The 20,651-nt window shown below is 40.2% G+C and overlaps 1 protein-coding gene across 3 annotated transcripts in view; it reads left to right on the plus strand.

The window, feature by feature from the left end:
• LOC117316926 (neurogenic locus notch homolog protein 1-like) overlaps positions 1-18,150 on the plus strand; it is a 93,684-nt gene extending 75,534 nt beyond the window's left edge. For all 3 annotated transcript variants that reach the window (XM_033871705.1, XM_033871712.1, XM_033871719.1), the window contains 18 exons: positions 283-396; positions 876-1,071; positions 1,285-1,430; positions 1,597-1,827; positions 1,989-2,367; positions 2,605-2,960; positions 3,094-3,752; positions 3,891-4,086; positions 4,659-4,831; positions 4,966-5,519; positions 9,032-9,171; positions 9,623-9,866; positions 9,990-10,086; positions 10,546-10,876; positions 11,038-11,189; positions 11,367-11,514; positions 11,677-11,774; positions 12,169-18,150. In XM_033871705.1, the coding sequence (XP_033727596.1) occupies positions 283-396; positions 876-1,071; positions 1,285-1,430; positions 1,597-1,827; positions 1,989-2,367; positions 2,605-2,960; positions 3,094-3,752; positions 3,891-4,086; positions 4,659-4,831; positions 4,966-5,519; positions 9,032-9,171; positions 9,623-9,866; positions 9,990-10,086; positions 10,546-10,876; positions 11,038-11,189; positions 11,367-11,514; positions 11,677-11,774; positions 12,169-13,341 (5,387 nt within the window). In that variant the 3' untranslated portion in view covers positions 13,342-18,150. The remainder of the gene's footprint in view (positions 1-282; positions 397-875; positions 1,072-1,284; positions 1,431-1,596; positions 1,828-1,988; positions 2,368-2,604; positions 2,961-3,093; positions 3,753-3,890; positions 4,087-4,658; positions 4,832-4,965; positions 5,520-9,031; positions 9,172-9,622; positions 9,867-9,989; positions 10,087-10,545; positions 10,877-11,037; positions 11,190-11,366; positions 11,515-11,676; positions 11,775-12,168) is intronic.
• Positions 18,151-20,651: the final 2,501 nt, after the last annotated feature.

Here is a 20,651-nt window from a genome sequence, read left to right on the forward strand (position 1 = left end):
ATTAAATTTTAAATTACATGTATTAAGAAATTGAAAACACAGACTTCTCTCTCATCAGAAATAACATATTCAAAGTTTTATTATCATCCCAACATACCACCTACATTGTATTTCATATGATTATAATCAATATTTTAAGAAAAGTCATATTGTATTAACAGAAAATATTAATGCTAGTTGTAGCTATATTTTTGATGCTGATGTATGCCCTTATCAGGGACATCCAACTATCCATCTTTTGGGTGAAATTTTACATCCATGTCCACGCCTCTGTATTTCCAGGTATGAACTGCGAGAAGAATCATAACGAATGTGCTAACAACCCCTGTTTTAACGACGGTATCTGTCACGATGGTATCAACACTTACTCTTGTACCTGTGAACCAGGCTACACAGGTAAATTTTCTCATTAACAAGAAAAAAGAAAAGAAAAACTTAAGATGCTTCAGGTGTCGCGGCTAAGGCCATCAAGTACAAGACAGGCTAGGCTAATATCCAAGTTCAATTGGAGAACTGGATAAAGATTATTATATTACACCCGTTTTCTGTCAAAGATTTGATATATTAATGATAATAATACAAAAATTGATAGGAAGTTGTTACTTTCTATTTTCTGTAATTTTGATTGGTGATTTAATTCTTAAGTAGAACTTCAAAATGTGCCTGGTGATTTAATTCGTAAGTAGATCTTCAAAATGTATATGTTCTCAGAGTATCAGTAGTGTTCATGAAAAGATGGGTTTGAATACATGTCTAATGATGTAATGAGAAGAAATGAGATCAAAAATTAAAAATTCAATTAAATAAGCACTAAGTATATGGTAAAATAGACATTTATCTGTTAACTTCAGAGCTGTATGTTTGTTATGTTATAGGGAAGAACTGCGAGACCAATATTGATGAATGTCTCTCCAATCCCTGCAACAATGGCGGAAAGTGTGTGGATGGTATTAACGGGTTCCGCTGTAACTGCCCACCAGGATACTATGACGAACAGTGTCTCTCAAATATTGACGAGTGTACCAGTAGTCCCTGTCTACATGGTGGTCAGTGTAAGGATGGGGTCAACAGGTAAGCGCACACAAAGAGTACAAATCTGATATAGCTTGTCAGAAAGACAATTAACCCAAAGTGAACATAATCTTAGAGATCTAGCAGGATTAGGCATTGTTCTATGTCAAGTAGATGTATTGCGCAAGTTTATAATTTTGAAGCAAAAGTGTAAAGAATCCCCGATGGTACAAAGGGAGATAACTGTTTGAAGTCTGTTTTTCTCTATTACAGGTTTGACTGCTTGTGTCTTGATGGATATGAGGGCGCGCGCTGCGAGACACAGAAGAATTACTGTCAGTCCAATCCATGTCAGCACCGTAGTGAATGTGTGAAATTCCTTGGTGGCTACAGTTGTCGATGTCTGCCTGGTTACACAGGTAAATATCTTCTTTTTTTTTCTTCTTTTTTTTTTAAGATATGATTTCTTTGTTCACCGTAGATAACTATTTAATTATTACCATGAAAACTCAACTTTCTGAGACTTATTGTCTATATGAAGCATGTATGTATACAGGGCTAATACTTTCCTGACTTGTTTATCAGGTATCAACTGTGAGATCAACATTGATGATTGTCACAGTAATCCCTGTGTCCATGGAAGCTGTACTGACCTCGCCAACACCTACCAATGTCACTGTCAAGTGCCCTGGACAGGCACCAACTGTGACCAGAAAATGGATCCCTGCAGCTCCAACCCCTGTACCAACCAGGCCACCTGTACCAATGACTTTGACTTCAATGACTTTTCCTGTAGCTGTAACCCTGGCTACACAGGTAAGCATTTAACCTATCAGTAAGAAATCGCTAAAATCATTTCAGAAAAAAGATTATCTTCATAATTATATAGCGAAAAATGAAAGATACATACCATTTCATTAGGATGCTTAAACTGTGGTTGTCCGTGTCCCATGGATGATTTTGTTGATTATTTACAGGTCGTTACTGCCATGAGGACATCAACGAGTGTAATCACTCTCCCTGTGCTAATGGCTATTGTACCAACACCATGGGTTCCTTCAACTGTACATGTAGCATGGGCTTTGAAGGGAAATACTGCGAAATTGACCATGACGATTGCTTCCCTGACCCCTGTATGAATGGTGGCACATGTTTTGACAAAACAAACGAATACACCTGTGTCTGTCGTAAAGGCTATACAGGTACCAATTGTGAGATCGAGATCAACGAGTGTAACTCAAACCCTTGCCAGAACCAAGCCGTCTGCACTGATTATGTTGACTCCTATGTCTGCTCCTGTCGCGCTGGATTTAGCGGCGTTCATTGTCAGAATAACGACGATGACTGTACCTCCAGGTTAGTCTCAAAAAATATTCTCACAGTTTGAAAATCATCTTGATTCTGCTACAATTACAGCTGTTAAGATCTAATCAAATCAAAACAAGACCTCCTTTAATCAATAGAAATAAATTGAAACTTTTGTCCGTTAATAAATGCTGATGAAAAATTAGTTACATACCTAGAGCAGTCTAAATCATCTTATGTTGGCCTCTTCTCACCTTGTATAACTATGTATATGTATATGAATTTTAGCTCCTGCTTACACGGTGGTCGCTGCATCGATGGTATCAACGAATTTCAGTGTATGTGTGAATTAGGGTACACTGGCTCCAACTGTCAGCATCGTATCAACCCGTGTGATTCCAACCCCTGTATGGATGGGGGCACCTGTGACAACCACGGCTCTGCCTTCAAGTGTTACTGCCCCTATGGCCTGACTGGACCACGTTGTGAAGCATTTGTCGACTGGTGTACTGACAACCCCTGTAAGAATGGTGCCACATGCTCCCAGGAGGCACACTTGTACAAGTGTACATGCGCCCCAGGCTGGAATGGACCAAGGTGTGACATCAGTGCCGTCACCTGTCTCGCCGCTGCCAACATAAAAGGTATGTACTATTATCTGGTATTCGAAACTGAAATATACACCTTACAGATTGAAACTTAATTATTCTGTTTTGATCAATATTCTTATACTTGTCAACATTTGTCAGGTGAATAACTAAATTTCTTGTATTTCAGGTGTACCAGTAACAGAACTTTGCCAAAATGGAGGTATCTGTACTAATGTCAATAACAGTCACAGGTGTCAGTGTAGCCAAGGTTACATAGGCAGTTACTGTGAGGAGGATTTTAATGAATGTGCATCAGCACCCTGTCAGAATGGTGGGTCATGTCAAGACAATGTGGGCAACTACAAGTGTACCTGTCCCAATGGTTTTATGGGTGCAAACTGTGAAATGAATATTAACGACTGTGCCAGCAACCCGTGTGCCAATGGTGGTACCTGTCACGATCTGATCGCTGACTTCCAGTGCTCTTGTCCACGTGGCACACAAGGTTTTTTGTGTCAGTACAATGAGGAGGACTGTTACGCGGGAGCATGTCACCATAACGGCACCTGTGTCGACAAGGTCAGTGGATTTGAGTGCATATGTCCCGCAGGATTTGTTGGTGAGCATTGCGAAGGTGATGTGAATGAATGCCAGACACAGAAACCGTGTGATCCTGTTGGAACCTTCAGCTGTGTCCAGCTCAACAACGACTATCGCTGTGACTGTAATCCAGGGTACACAGGACGACACTGTGCTCAGCCGATGAACTTCTGCATGCCCAACCCTTGTCGTAACGGTGGAACCTGTACAAAGGCACAGCATAGCTACCAATGTGCATGTACTGGGGTAAGTCATATTGAGCATTACTTCACGTTTCAAGTCGTTTTAACTACAAGTTGTGTATTTGTCTGTCTTTATGCATCACTGGAAGAAAATAACATTTCTATATAGTAATTCATGGTTGATTTGGTTTCTGCTTTACAGGGTTACTTTGGAGACTTATGTGAGCTTAGTGCTTGTACAAGCTCCCCTTGCCATAACAATGGTATATGTATACCTGGTTCTCATGGATTTGACTGCATGTGTGAGCAAGGCATAACTGGGGACAGATGTGAGATTGACGAAGTTGACGAATGTGTATCCTCACCATGTCAACGAGGAAAATGTCTGGACAGACCTGGTGAGTGTTCCATATTTTGACAGGTAGATTCTATTGCTTGTTGATGTTCCATATTTCAACAGGTAGATTCTATTGCCTGTTGCTGTTCCTTATTTCGACAGGTAGATTCTATTGCTTGTTGATGTTCCATATTTCGACAGGTAGATTCTATTGCCTGTTGATGTTCCATATTTTGACAGGTAGATTCTATTGCCTGTTGATGTTCCATATTTCAACAGGTAGATTCTATTGCTTGTTGATGTTCCATATTTTGACAGGTAGATTCTATTGCTTGTTGATGGTCCATATTTCGACAGGTAGCTTCTATTGCTTGTTGATGTTCCACATTTTGACAGGCAAAAAATATACTAGTGCCATGTGTTGGTTACAGTTCAGAGTTTAGTTAGCACTAAGAAACATAAAACCGAAAGTGTTTTAGTGAATTTTTAATGAAAAGAAAGGAAAAAGTTGCAGTATATATTATGCAACATATTGCTAACAAAGGGAAACAACTCATGGTTAAGTTGAAGTTTACATATCACCAATGGGTTACTTTATTATGGGTACTTATTGCATCATATTGTATTTTACAGGTCGTTATGAATGTGATTGTCCTGTCCGTTACACTGGAGTCAACTGTCACATATATGACCCAGTATCCCCAGGGGGCATCGGTACCGACCAGATGACCACACCCACTCCTGACAAGGGCTCCTCCTGTCCCATGGCAGAATGTGCTGCCAAAGCTGGAGATGGAATATGTGATGTATGTATTCAGATTTTGCTTAGATATATTTTATTTTACTTATGAATAAAAAAAATCTAAATGAAAAAATTGCTCAGTTATAGTGTTATATAACTGTGTTAACCTTTTTACATGTACCTCATTTACTGTTACAGAAAGAGTGTGCTATAGTGGACTGTGAGTTTGATGGTGGGGACTGTTCGTTAGGCTTCCTGAAGTTGTGGCAGAGGTGTTCACAGCCTCGTAATGGTGTAGCCTGCTACAACGTGTACAACAATTCACAGTGTGATCAGGGCTGTAACAATCCAGACTGTCTGTTTGATGGTGGCGACTGTAATGTGAAGGAACCCTGCAACCCCAGCTATAACTTATACTGTGAGAAACACTACAAGAATGGGCATTGTGATACTGGCTGTAACACTACAGCGTGTAACTGGGATGGGGGAGATTGCAGTCAGAAGCCGAATATTCTCCCAGGAACCATGGTGCTTGTTGTCATGAAGACCCCAGAAGAATTTCTTCAGGACTCTTCAAAGTTTCTGAGAGTTCTTGGACAACTTCTTCAGATAATTGTCAAAATTAAGTTGACAGATGCAGGAGAAAAAATGGTTTATCCATGGAAACCTAACCCAGTCGTTGCATCCTCCCGCTCGAAGAGATTTGCTGTGATTCGTTCATTGCGTTCCGTTCCTGATGATGAGTATATAGGGTAAGTCACATTTACCTCAACAGAGAGTGGTACCAAAGACCTTCATTTATGGGGATTTTTTTTTTCCAAAATGCCATAAATATCCTGTGTCACATTTTTCCATATTTGCTGATGATTTTCCTTTTTTCTGTGTCATCAAAGTGCCTCATTTTCATTATTTAATTTTCATCATACATTCAAAATATTTCAAATATTTGATTTATACACGGATCATGAACATGGTCATCTGATCTGTTATATCAAGCGTTCAGTTTCCGTGTTGATCATATCAACTCTTTTCTCTTCCACTGATTGTCAATACAACAGACAGACACCAGAATTGTTATTTCCATTATTATATCTATAAGTTCTCAATGGGGCAAGTCATTAACATCTTTCTTTTCGAAATTCTTTGTCCTATATTATATTCAAAATTTCACATATGACTGGAATTGGACAAAAGACAAGTTTGTTATCTGTTTTTCCTCATTAATCCCATGTCCTTCCTCATATAGGATTCACAAAGCCTCTCTTATTAACTCTCACAAAGGATTCACTGAAACCTTTGTAATTTGACCCTTCCTCACACAGGACACCCAAGACCTGACCATTCTAACCCAACCCTTCCTCACACAGGACACCAAGACCATTCTAACGCGACCCTTCCTCACACAGAACACCAAGACCATTCTAACAGGACCCTTCCTCACACAACACCAAGACCATTCTAACCCGACCCTTCCTCACACAGAACACCAAGACCATTCTAACCCGACCCTTCCTCACACAGAACACCAAGACCATTCTAACACGACCCTTCCTCACACAGAACACCAAGACCATTCTAACCCGACCCTCACACAGCACACACTGACCATTCTAACCCGAGCCTTCCTCACACAGCCCGACCCTTCCTCACACAGGACACCATGTCCATTCTTACCCAACCCTTCCTCACACAGAACATCAAGACCATTCTTACCCGACCCTTCCTCACACAGCACACACTGACCAGTCTAACCCAACCCTTCCTCACACAGAACACCAAGACCATTCTTACCCGACCCTTCCTCACACAGCACACACTGACCATTCTAACCCGACCCTTCCTCACACAGGACACCAAGACCATTCTAACCCGACCCTTCCTCACACGGCACACCAAGACCATTCTAACCCGACCCTTCCTCACACGGCACACCAAGACCATTCTAACCCGACCCTTCCTCACACAGCACACACTGACCATTCTAACCCGACCCTTCCTCACACAGGACACCAAGACCATTCTTACCCGACCCTTCCTCACACAGAACACCAAGACCATTCTTACCCGACCCTTCCTCACACAGCACACACTGACCATTCTAACCCGACCCTTCCTCACACAGGACACCAAGACCATTCTTACCCGACCCTTCCTCACACAGAACACCAAGACCATTCTAACCCGACCCTTCCTCACACAGGACACCAAGACCATTCTAACCCGACCCTTCCTCACACAGCACACACTGACCATTCTAACACGACCCTTCCTCACACAGCACACACTGACCATTCTAACCCGACCCTTCCTCACACAGGACACCAAGACCATTCTTACCCGACCCTTCCTCACACAGAACACCAAGACCATTCTTACCCGACCCTTCCTCACACAGCACACTAAGACCATTCTAACCCGACCCTTCCTCACACAGCACACACTGACCATTCTAACCCGACCCTTCCTCACACAGCACACCAAGACCATTCTAACCCGACCCTTCCTCACACAGGACACCAAGACCATTCTAACCCGACCCTTCCTCACACAGCACACCAAGACCATTCTAACCCGACCCTTCCTCACACAGGCACACCAAGACCATTCTAACCCGACCCTTCCTCACACAGCACACCAAGACCATTCTAACCCGACCCTTCCTCACACAGCACACCAAGACCATTCTAACCCGACCCTTCCTCACACACAACACCAAGACCATTCTAACACGACCCTTCCTCACACAGCACACACTGACCATTCTAACACGACCCTTCCTCACACAGGACACCAAGACCATTCTAACCCGACCCTTCCTCACACAGCACACCAAGACCATTCTAACCCGACCCTTCCTCACACAGGACACCAAGACCATTCTAACCCGACCCTTCCTCACACAGCACACCAAGACCATTCTAACCCGACCCTTCCTCACACAGGACACCAAGACCATTCTAACCCGACCCTTCCTCACACAGTACACCATGTCCATTCTAACCCGACCCTTCCTCACACAGGACACCATGTCCATTCTTACCCAACCCTTCCTCACACAGCACACACTGACCATTCTAACCCGACCCTTCCTCACACAGAACACCAAGACCATTCTAACCCGACCCTTCCTCACACAGCACACCAAGACCATTCTTACCCGATCCTTCCTCACACAGCACACCAAGACCATTCTAACCCAACCCTTCCTCACACAGGACACCAAGACCATTCTAACCCGACCCTTCCTCACACAGTACACCATGTCCATTCTTACCCGATCCTTCCTCACACAGCACACACTGACCATTCTAACCCGACCCTTCCTCACACAGCACACACTGACCATTCTAACCCGACCCTTCCTCACACAGAACACCAAGACCATTCTAACCCGACCCTTCCTCACACAGGACACCAAGACCATTCTAACCCGACCCTTCCTCACACAGAACACCAAGACCATTCTAACCCAACCCTTCCTCACACAGAACACCAAGACCATTCTAACCCGACCCTTCCTCACACAGCACACACTGACCATTCTAACACGACCCTTCCTCACACGGCACACCAAGACCATTCTAACCCGACCCTTCCTCACACGGCACACCAAGACCATTCTTACCCGACCCTTCCTCACACAGCACACACTGACCATTCTAACACGACCCTTCCTCACACGGCACACCAAGACCATTCTAACCCGACCCTTCCTCACACGGCACACCAAGACCATTCTAACCCGACCCTTCCTCACACAGAACACCAAGACCATTCTAACCCGACCCTTCCTCACACGGCACACCAAGACCATTCTAACCCGACCCTTCCTCACACGGCACACCAAGACCATTCTAACCCGACCCTTCCTCACACAACACACACTGACCATTCTAACCCGACCCTTCCTCACACGGCACACCAAGACCATTCTAACACGACCCTTCCTCACACGGCACACCAAGACCATTCTAACCCGACCCTTCCTCACACAACACACACTGACCATTCTAACCCGACCCTTCCTCACACGGCACACCAAGACCATTCTAACCCGACCCTTCCTCACACAACACACACTGACCATTCTAACCCGACCCTTCCTCACACGGCACACCAAGACCATTCTAACACGACCCTTCCTCACACGGCACACCAAGACCATTCTAACCCGACCCTTCCTCACACAGAACACCAAGACCATTCTAACCCGACCCTCCCTCACTCACCCTTAGTGATCCATGTCTTATTGATCGTTTTACAGGAGCGAGGTACACTTGGTTCTGGATCGAAGTCTATGTCTGGCCAATAATTGTCTCAAGTCTGTGGACACTGCTGCTGAGGTACTTGTAGCCTCCATTCAGAATGGCTGGACCCCACTGGTACCCATTCGCCAGGTACAAGGTAAGTGACATCAGAACAACCAATGTTGGCTGAAGTAGTAAATTCCGGCTGTGGTACAGTAAATTCCGGCTGTGGTACAGTAAATTCCGGCTGTGGTACAGTAAATTCCGGCTGTGGTACAGTAAATCCCGGCTGTGATACAGTAAACCTGGGAATGTTAACATGTATTGTGGATATGAATTTTAGTTATATGCCTCATTCGACTGACATAAGTGTTCCAGTAGATCACACAAGTTTATATAATAGTGTACCGGTAGTAAGGAAGTGAGAAGGTCACCAGTACTATTTCATATAGGTTAGATATCATGTCTAGAAATAGAGCAGTCTGGTTGATATGGAGTTTGCTTAACAACATTTAAACCCTGTTGTACTAGAAGATGCCATTTTGAATCCAAGCATCAAGAACTCTTAGGAAGGAAATTGTTCAGCGTTTGATCTTTGTATGTTGTAGTGGACCCTCCTGGTAACCCCGGCAGTACAACTGAACCAGATAATGTTGCCAGCAATTATATGTACTGGATCGGCGGTGGTGTTGTTTTACTTGTCCTTACCTTGGTCATCATCGTTGTCCTGTCCAGAAAGAGGGCGACAGGTAACACTTGGTTTCCAGAGGGATTCTTCACAACCAATACCAGCACCCAAAAGGACACCACCAACTCCTCCAAACGTCGCGTTCCTGATGGCGAGGAGGGAAAGTAAGTTGCTAATGCTTGCTTTATTAAGAGGATATTGATGGAAGGTTATATTTACATCTATACCATTGTTGAAGTTTTTATAATGTTGTTTGTTAGACTGACATTTTACTGTATATGTCACAGGAATATGAAGGGTTTGTGTGATGGACTTGATCACCATGGCTGTACTTCACCTCCCTGGGACCCTGACGAACAGTCACCAAAAACCAAACGAGTCAAGGTTAGTATTTATCTTCATCACTGCAGGTTGATGCTGAATGTCATGATACACTCAGAGCTAATCCATTAAGATACAGGGGATTAGGTTTGTTAATGGTAAACAAAGGCACCTTAAACCCAAACACTAATAGAGTCATATGCAGGGCAATCCATCATAATATGCTGATAATATTTCAGGAACACAAGTTGATTTGGATATGTTATATAATGTTAGAAAATAATAATTCTATTATCTGGATGTTTGCCTTAAAACCTTACATAGAAGGATGTTGTATATAGACCAAAATAATAATTCTATTATCTGGATGTTTGCCTTAAAACCTTACATAGAATGATTTTGTATATAGACCAAAATAATAATTCTATTATCTGGATGTTTGCCTTAATACCTTACATAGAATGATGTTGTATATAGACCAATAAGCTGACTTGTTTTATATGGTATGTGATGGATTTTCAGCTTGAGCAGGAAGACCCAGAGTATGACCGAGCCTCAGACATGCGCCCCTGGACCCAGCAGCACCTGACAGCTGCCAATATCCCTAACGACATGGCCTTGACCCCTCCAGAGGACCACAGTGGTGTAAAAGACGTGGATGTGAGAGGTCCAGACGGCTTCACTCCACTCATGTTAGCATCGTTTCGTGGTGGCGGCCTCGACTCCGGTGTTGATGATGACTCAAGCGGTTCAGGATCAGGAGAGAGCGGAGATTCAGAGGACCGATCTGTAGACATTATCACAGGTCTGCTTATGCAAGGTGCTGCAATCAATGCCCAGACTGACCGCACAGGTGAGGCTAAGGAAAAAGAGGGGAGGGAGGAGGTGTTGTTTTTTGTTCTGATCAAATATGTTACTATCAAAAATGATACAATATAGGGCAGGCAAATATTTTCGCTTTTGTTGTTCTTGGTTTTCACTGAAATGAATGTTTTCATATCTTGTTTATTTCAGGAGAAACATCGTTACATTTAGCAGCTAGGTACGCAAGAGCAGATGCTGCTAAAGTGTTATTAGATGCTGGTGCTGACCCCAACTCAGAAGACAGTACTGGGCGACGCCCACTTCACGCAGCAGTCGCTGCTGATGCTCAGGGTGTTTTCCAGGTTTGTGCTGCTATTCTTCTGCTTATTTTTTATTTTTATTTCTTCTTTGTGTAAAAATGACCAAATAATGTTATAAAACAATGATTACATATATGTTGAGACTAGTAAAGTAAGGTGGAGTCCATGTAGGTGGTAATTCAGTAACAAACGAAGTACATTTTGATTTCTCTGTTGTAGATTTTATTACGTAACCGTTCCACACACCTCAATGCTAAGATGAATGACGGCACCACGCCTATGATTTTAGCTGTACGTCTTGCTACTGAGGGCATGGTAGAGGAACTTATAAATGCTGAGGCTGATATAAATGCGTCAGATGAGTATGGTAAGTGAATTCACAATAGCGGCCCATAGTATTTATATTTCTCCAACAAAATGTGTTTTGTATACATCATTTGGAAAGATGCCTTAATAACTTGTGATGTTTCTGTTTAGCAGCTGCTAGTTCCTGGAGACTGTGTTATCATTGTTCTTTTTATTATTTAAGGTAAGACAGCATTGCACTGGGCTGCTGCTGTCAATAACGCAAATGCTGCTCAAGTGTTACTACAGCATGGCGCTAATCGGGATGCTCAGAATATGAAGGTATGTTCATGTTAGCAGCTTCATGGAACAAAGACAATGGTTATGTCTTAGTCATGGAACAAAGACAATGGTTATGTCTTAGTCATGGAACAAAGACAATGGTTATGTCTTAGTCATGGAACAAAGACAATGGTTATGTCTTAGTCATGGAACAAAGACAATGGTTATGTCTTAGTCATGGAACAAAGACAATGGTTATGTCTTAGTTCTAATCAGAATCCAACAAAAACATGCCTGGTGTACTTTGAAGTCTTTTGCTCAAAATTGAGACAAGTGTAAAGCATTACAACAGCATTCTTTCATTACAGGTTAATATCATTAATTACCTCATTAGGGGTTAATAAAATTATTCTACCTCGCTTCATGGAATTCATGTTTATGCTTTTTTTTTCAGGATGAGACTCCACTTTTCTTGGCAGCAAAGGAGGGAAGTTTTGAAACGGCCAAGATTCTGTTGGATCATTTTGCAAATCGTGATATCACAGATCATATGGACAGACTTCCTAAAGACATAGCTAGTGAGCGTCTGCATCAAGATATCCTTCAGCTTCTCGATGAATATCCTGCTAACAGTCCCAATGTATCCATGCATGGAATGCCAACCTCACCAAATCATCTTCATTATATGCCACAGAAACAGTCGAAACCAAAGTCACGGAAAAGTAAAAATGGTAGTCTGGGCCATCCTATATCTCCAAATGGAGTTTCTAATGGACACACAAAGAAAAGTCGGCCCAAAAAGAAACCGGCAAAAAGTGCTAACAGAAATTGTGTGCCTCATAGTAGTGAGGGATCTTCAGTGGGTACAGTGTCCCCAGGGAACTCTATAGAGTCACCACAGGGGTATGAGCGGACGCCGCCGTCCTATGACAGTATGTATGGTAAAGGTTACCCCCTTGCCCTGCCCCAGGGGGTTATGCCTGACCACAATATGTTAGGGAGTGGCCAGTATGAACCCACAATGGAACAATCAGAGGTGTTGTGGCACCAAGGCCACATGCAGAACCCCCATGTGGTGCCTCTCCCCACACCACCTCATACACTGCCACAGGCCACTTCCCCTCATAGTATTCCCGTTTCCATTCCTACGCCTCCAAACAGCATGCAGTCAAACGGAAGCCCTGCCCATGACAAGATATCACCTATGAAGAAAAGTTTTCCCACATCCCCAACACACATTCAGGCCATGCAGCAACGAGCCAGGCAGGAGCGTGCTCATGACAGCCCACTGAGCAGGCAAAATGAACAATTCTCATATCCTAATACAAATGTGGTGGAGAACATTCCAGTGACAGCACTATACACAGACAATTATGGGCAGTCAACTGGTCAGCATCACCAGCCCAAATACCTAGACCAATACCCTACACCTCCATCACAACATAGCATGGAGTCCCCACCCCAAATAATCCATGGTGCAATGCCCGATCACTACCTAACACCCTCACCTGACTCTCCTGGACAGTGGTCAAGTTCTTCACCGCACTCCATCTCTGACTGGTCAGAAGGGATTTCAAGTCCTGATCAGCCTCTACAGAACCGGAGTAACAAGCCAGTGTATATCTAGTGGTGTGGCTGTGTGGTGCTGGTGTTTCCTAATGGTGTAACCACTAAAGACTGCTGACCCAAATAATGGTCAAATCAGCAGTACTCGGCAAATATGGAAGTGGTGGTAATTTTCCCAGATACGATTATTCTGTGTATAATAGGATTTACACTTAATGGAGATAAGGGAAAACTGTGTCCTGTTATCAGGCAGTGTGTACCGTGTGTACAACCTAGGACCGCCAGCATGCTCCGAGAGACCTAGGACCGCCAGCATGCTCCGAGAGACCTAGGACCGCCAGCATGCTCCGAGAGACCTGGGACCGCCAGCATGCTCCGAGAGACCTAGGACCGCCAGCATGCTCCGAGAGACCTGGGACGTACAGTGTTCAATGTGCTAGTAGTTCTCTGATCCTGTGGATCTCTGCATTTAAATGTCTCCCCATACAGGGGAGACAAAACATTTATAATTCTGTGTCTCCTCTATCTTGGGATATATAATTAGGAGTCACAGAAAAACCTGGGTCTCCCACTGGGAGTGCCCGGCCACAAAGGGACCATTTATCTTCATCTTTATCATCCTCATCATCACAGTCCTCTCTATAGAAGTGTGTATAGGCAGCAGTGACTGTCATTCAAAGGTGTAATATATTGTCAGCCTTTTTAATGTGTCCATGTACCACATATGTTTGATTCGCATGGTTTAGATCATCATTTCCACAACTCCACTGTAAATCTTTGTACATCACTTGATACAGGCATTTGTTTACAGTACCAGGTAATTTCTACCCCCCATTTTTTTTCGTGAAGATTTTATTTTTGATGGGGGGGAAAAGAAGTCTTATGGGGGGGGGAAAAATATAATTAACAAAATATGTAACGTGTTTGTACAGTTACATTGGAATCTGTGGAAATCATGAAATTGATGCTGTAACAGTCCCCCTCCTGACCCCCTACCTCTACACTAACAAGCTAGGGGGTCAATATGAGGGGGCACTTTAAGGGGTATGTAATGCACAGGTAGTCTATTATATCAATAGATTTGACAAATGCATGCTGACGTCCAGTCAGATTTGTGCACTCATTCCGCCATTGTAGGTTTTTAGTAGTAAATATAGCCATGTGATCTCATTCAAGAATGTTACATCTAATGTACATAACTATTTTTGTAAGTTTTCTACACAGTTAATGTCCAGCCTGGTTCAGAGCCAGGAATTGTCTCTTCCTTCTGTACCATTCTCTGTCAAACGGAACAAATCGAAGATAACCAAAGACTCATTGTGTTGTCCAACTACATGGTACTCATGCATGGTAATTTTTTTGTTGTTAAATGTTTTGTTAAATTCTGTTTTCGCTATTACAATTTTATATTTTTAAGACCAAATAATATGAGGAGTTCAACACTCATATGATGCGTAATGCTAATCCCATGTTACAGAGAAGCTGATTGTCATGCATAGAGAAGTTTATTCTGTAAATATATATACAGTCTACCCACCTTTTGCCCATTTTATAAAGTGCTGGTTAATTAGACTACAAAAATAGGGCAGACAATGATAATGATATATAATCCTGGTATCAAATGAAACAAAGCGCTACGATATATGGGCTTTACTCTGGGAGGGGTTTCTTAGTGGCATTATACACTTACACAGGGTATTGATATTCCTGGTAGTGTATAATTATACACAGGGTATTGATATACCTGGTAGTGTATAATTATACACAGGGTATTGATATTCCTGGTAGTGTATAATTATACACAGGGTATTGATATTCCTGGTAGTGTATAATTAAACACAGGGTATTGATATTCCTGGTAGTGTATAATTATACACAGGGTATTGATATTCCTGGTAGTGTATAATTATACACAGGGTATTGATATTCCTGGTGGTGTATAATTATACACAGGGTATTGATATTCCTGGTGGTGTATAATTATACACAGGGTATTGATGTACCTGGAAGTTTATAATTGGTAGTGTATAATTATACACAGGGTATTGATATTCCTGGTAGTGTATAATTATACACAGGGTATTGATATTCCTGGTGGTGTATAATTATACACAGGGTATTGATATTCCTGGTAGTGTATAATTATACACAGGGTATTGATATACCTGGTAGTGTATAATTATACACAGGGTATTGATATTCCTGGTAGTGTATAATTATACACAGGGTATTGATATACCTGGTAGTGTATAATTATACACAGGGTATTGATATTCCTGGTGGTGTATAATTATACACAGGGTATTGATATTCCTGGTAGTGTATAATTATACACAGGGTATTGATATACCTGGTAGTGTATAATTATACACAGGGTATTGATATACCTGGTAGTGTATAATTATACACAGGGTATTGATATACCTGGTGGTGTATAATTATACACAGGGTATTGATATACCTGGTAGTATATAATTATACACAGGGTATTGATATACCCAATAGTGTACAATTATACACAGGGTATTGATATACCTGGACTTTAAAGTATTAATAGATTGATAATATCATTTCTAAATAGTGAGAGGATAAATTCAACACAAAATTTATTTCTTCACCAGACCAGTAGTTTACAAATGTAAATATATGGTGCTATATTTTTCACAGAGCAGGTCCCAGACTCAAAGTTGTCTTCAAAAACATCGAAATAGTGAACATTGTTGATAACATTATATAAATACTGTCTGCAAACCAAATATTGAACAAAACATACATGTTATCTATGTGGCTGTCCTTTATATCCAGTTTTTCAGTTGTTTGTGATTAGCATACAGGAATGAGTATTGGAAGACTTTTTAATTTGTATTTCTGGTATATATGTGATAACACCATTCATTTTATGGGCAGGTCTGGGTGTGTTCAGGGATTTTATATCCTGAAAAATAATCACCTATCCCAATTGTCATGCACTTCCTCAAATTACACAACAAACAATTGCAAAGGTCAAATTGGTGCATTTGATTTAAAATCATATCAATGTGGATTTTCTTGCAATGAATTTAATCCCTAAAGAAGTCCTCAAATGTTCCTAGACCAATACATCCTATCTTTGAATAGCGGCCATGTCAGTACTATACTCCCCACGTTTTTAATCACAACCAAACTACATTTTTATATGTATTTTTTTATCGTAAACCAAAGTCCATTGATATTGTATTTTAATAAAATTTTGCAATTTATTTTGAAATGCTTTTTAGCCCACCGTTATTTTGATATGGTTTATTACTATGACCAATGCATATTGAGTGTGAATGGGCATCAAGAACAGGCTTTTTATCTCATGACTTTGTAGCAAATTTTAAATGAAATGTTTTTTTATATATTTTTCACTAGCATGAAATATGTATTATGATCAAATGATGAATTTCTCCAAATATTAAGAGATTCTTACAGAGTAGTATTTGTTATGTGTTTCACTAGGTATAACACAGTATTGTGTTGATAGTGTTTAGCAATGTGCCATGGACAAGAAAATTAAACAATGTATGATATATTAACAGACATTTCTGTCTTAACTCAGTCAGTTCTATGTAATATTTAATTTTTTTAATTTATATGAATACTATTGACACAATTAAGAGATTAATCATATGATAACTTTATTTTACAAAGATATCGTGCTCATTTTAGAGTTAATTTCAAATTTTTTAGATGTTCATAATTTTATTGTAAAAGCTTGATGCATGAATTTCAATTAAAATAGCAAGGCATTGTTGCTGGTTTTCTGTTTACTGATAATCAAATTTGAAGAAAAAGCCAACATTTGATAGTGAACAAATAGAAAAGCAGTATCCCTCCAAAAGATCAAATGTAATTTCAACTTTGAATCCAAATGATATGTGAACAATATTTTTATATTTACATGTGTAACAAAACACTTCTAGGAACTGAACTGTCTTCATGTTAAACAATGTTCAAATTGGATAATAACAAAATAGTTTTCCTAGTTTGAGCTATAGTAAATTGTATATGGAAGTTGTGTTTCCTTGCCAACCAGGATGATGTACTGGTTGTTAGGGGGTAATAGTGCTTTGTAGTACCGGCTGTATAGCCCATGCTGGTACTACCTCCAGAGGCACAGAGTTCTCTATCTGTTATATAAAGTTTGTTTTTATTGTTATTATCAGTTAAACATTGTTGAGAGTTTTATTACAAGAATCTTACTCAATAGAAAATGAAGTGTCTCGTATTATACCACAGCTCTACGTAAACACACCATCTTCAATGTATTCATTCATTAGACTTCACCATTTCCATATTCCTGGGTAATTTTTCAGTTTGATATAAAGAAACATCTTCATACCACAAATGGCCAGTTAATGTTTCTTAATCATTGAATTATTCAGGGAATGTATTGTGAAACACAATTCTTTATTATTAACAAAACCAGATCCATACTCGAAAAGTCTTGTTTTTAAATTATGAAAATATTTCGACATTGATGTCATCCATATCCAAAGAGCTTTTTTATAACTGAACATAATTGGAATATCCTTTTTAATGAGATCTGTGGAGAGATGGTAGCCTGAAGCAGTGACTGAGCTGGGTATACATTTGTACCCTATATTCTTGCAATGTTTGAAAGGGAGGTAGAGCTGTACCACAATTTTCTTGCAATGTAGGGCACACAAGATGTTTTGTAGGTGATATTTTGTACAGTGATAACTTATTATCCTACGTTTGATGCTACAGCAGTATGTCACTTCTATAGCTTGCCATGGTAACCATGTTGTTATGGCAACCATTGTATATTACATTATAGACATCACAATTTCTTTAAGAAAACAAAAAATAAAGAAATTTATGTAGATATTGTCTTTTGTTGTTTGTTTCACTAATCATCTTGGAATTATTTCTATAAGTTTTGTATCATAATGGCTTCTATGTAAATCATCTACATATTTTTGACATACACCAGTGGTTTCTATAGAAAATCATATTACTATGTAGTACAGCTAAATCAGAGCAGTCTTCAGGTATTGAGAGTGCATGTGAGCTTGAGGTATGGTGCGCATGCAGCATCCATCGTCCATACATTCAATTTGTTTCCTTTGACCAACTGATTTTAGACAACTGGTGCCAACCAGAATATACCTGGGATAGATTGCTGTGAAATTTCCTTGCAAGATGACCACCTACTTTAACACGAGTTTTAAGGATTTCATATGCTGCCTTTTATAAGTGAACAGCATACAGGGCTCCACAACTAAATCAACATGAACCAAGTCCTTGAAGAAAATGTGTTTCTTAGGTTTGTAGCTGTTCTCCTGATTAAATAACATAAAATGGGTACTTTTTATATATGAGAATGAATAGCAGGGTCTTGGAACATCAAAAATATACACTCCTACTGAAAATAGAATGACATAGGATTCGAGGTGTAAAAAGGCGGGAATTCCCCAGTGCACTGTAAATGTCAGGGTTACTGTCTTTCGAGTAACCATTTGCTCTTATTTACCATTTAACCTATACAATTACAACATTTATGAGATAGAGAAAACTTCAAACTATTATTTGATATAAATTTCACATCATTTGAACTTCAAACAAGCAAATGAAGGGATGGAAACACTAGTAATAACATATATTGTAAGATATATACACATGTAGTTGTGTGAGCCCTACAAGCTGAATAAAGGTTGACAAGCCCACCCAACCTAACAGCCAGGGTCATTTTCAGAGATCCACTTTGTCCTTGACCTTTGGAACCATGTGACCTTAAGCATAGACCCAGTGACCTTGATCTTTGGTCAGTTGACTTATTTAAGTCCAACCATTATTCTTCATGGCATAAAATGATCAATAAAAAGATACCAAATTTTACCTTGACCATTGACCGACTGACTGCCACAACATACCCATGGAGGGGATGGAGTACTCCCAACATACCCATGGAGGGGATGGAGTACTCCCAACATACCCATGTAGGGGATTGAGTACTCCCACCATACCCATGTAGGGGATTGAGTACTCCCAACATACCCATGTAGCCAAGGGCAATCAATGAGCTCACCGGCAGCAGCATTCACACTATGGTAGCACACTACAGTAGGACAGCCTGGCCATGGGCAATTTTTTTGTTAAGCAAATAACAAAATATGCATAAAAAATGAAAAAATAAATGTACACTATAATTGGTATATTCAGTATGAAGAAGTACATACAGGCTTCACATTTGTTAAAACAAAAATTAATAAATTGGTTCCGGATTTTAAATTTCCGGATTTTCCGCAAGTGTGTTTACACAGGAAATTTAGTTTTGCCTACAGCGAAAAATGGATGCCCACAGTAAAGGGGAGATAGCGGAAAAAAACTTAATTTACAACATATGTCAAAACAAGATTAATTCTGTCTTTAGGATAGAGATATTTAATTTTAAATAGGTTTCAGAAAAAAAATTGTGTAGAGAATTGTGTCATTTTGGGTCAAATATCATAATATTTTGCAATTTTTGAGCATTTTTTAAGCTGTTACCATGGTATTCACAGCTCTAAAAATCACAGAAAATATCAGTTAACTTATCCTTCAGAGCTGTATTAAAATTGCAAATGTTGTACAGATTACAAATATATATACTTTATTTAAGAAATAATTAACGATGATTCGTGTATTGTTACAGGATATACAACTCGGACTCGGATATTTTGCAATTTTAATTAATAACTCAGGCCTGCGGCCTTCGTTATTAATTTAATTGCAAAATATCCTCGTCCTCGTATTAATTAAAATTGCAAAATATCCGAGTCCGAGTTGTATATCCTGCAACAATACACGAGTCAAAGTTGATTATTTCTATTCTACCATGTACTGTTTAGTTCTGAGATCGACCTCTTTCTAATAGAAAAAAAGCAAAGAAACCCCGAGAAAACCTTGTAATTTATTTCTGGAGTATTGCATTATTTGTTGATGAAATATACAGGCAATACAGTACTACGATCAAGAGCATCTATCATATGGCATTGATTTTGAAAAAAAAAGGATAAAAAAAAATTTAAAAAAATAAAAGGGGGGGGCCTCCGTAGGATTCGAACTCGCATCGTGATAAAAAATTATTGAAAGACTAACCCATTAGCCCACTCGGCTATAGTAACCTTTTATAAAATGTGTGAATATTAGATATATAAAATTGTAACAGCCGTGACTCACTACCATGTATTATTGGCACGAGCGTGGGTTATTGGAAAATAATACATGGTTTTAAACCAATCAAAACTGGCGTTACATAGCAAACATGGTAGAATAGAGTTTATATGTAGGGTTAACCGGCAATGTTTACATATCAAAGACATGTGTCATATTTTTCAAAATTGG

The sequence above is a fragment of the Pecten maximus genome, chromosome 2 (genome assembly GCF_902652985.1).
Source record: "Pecten maximus chromosome 2, xPecMax1.1, whole genome shotgun sequence".
Classification (NCBI taxonomy): Eukaryota; Metazoa; Mollusca; class Bivalvia; order Pectinida; family Pectinidae; genus Pecten; species Pecten maximus.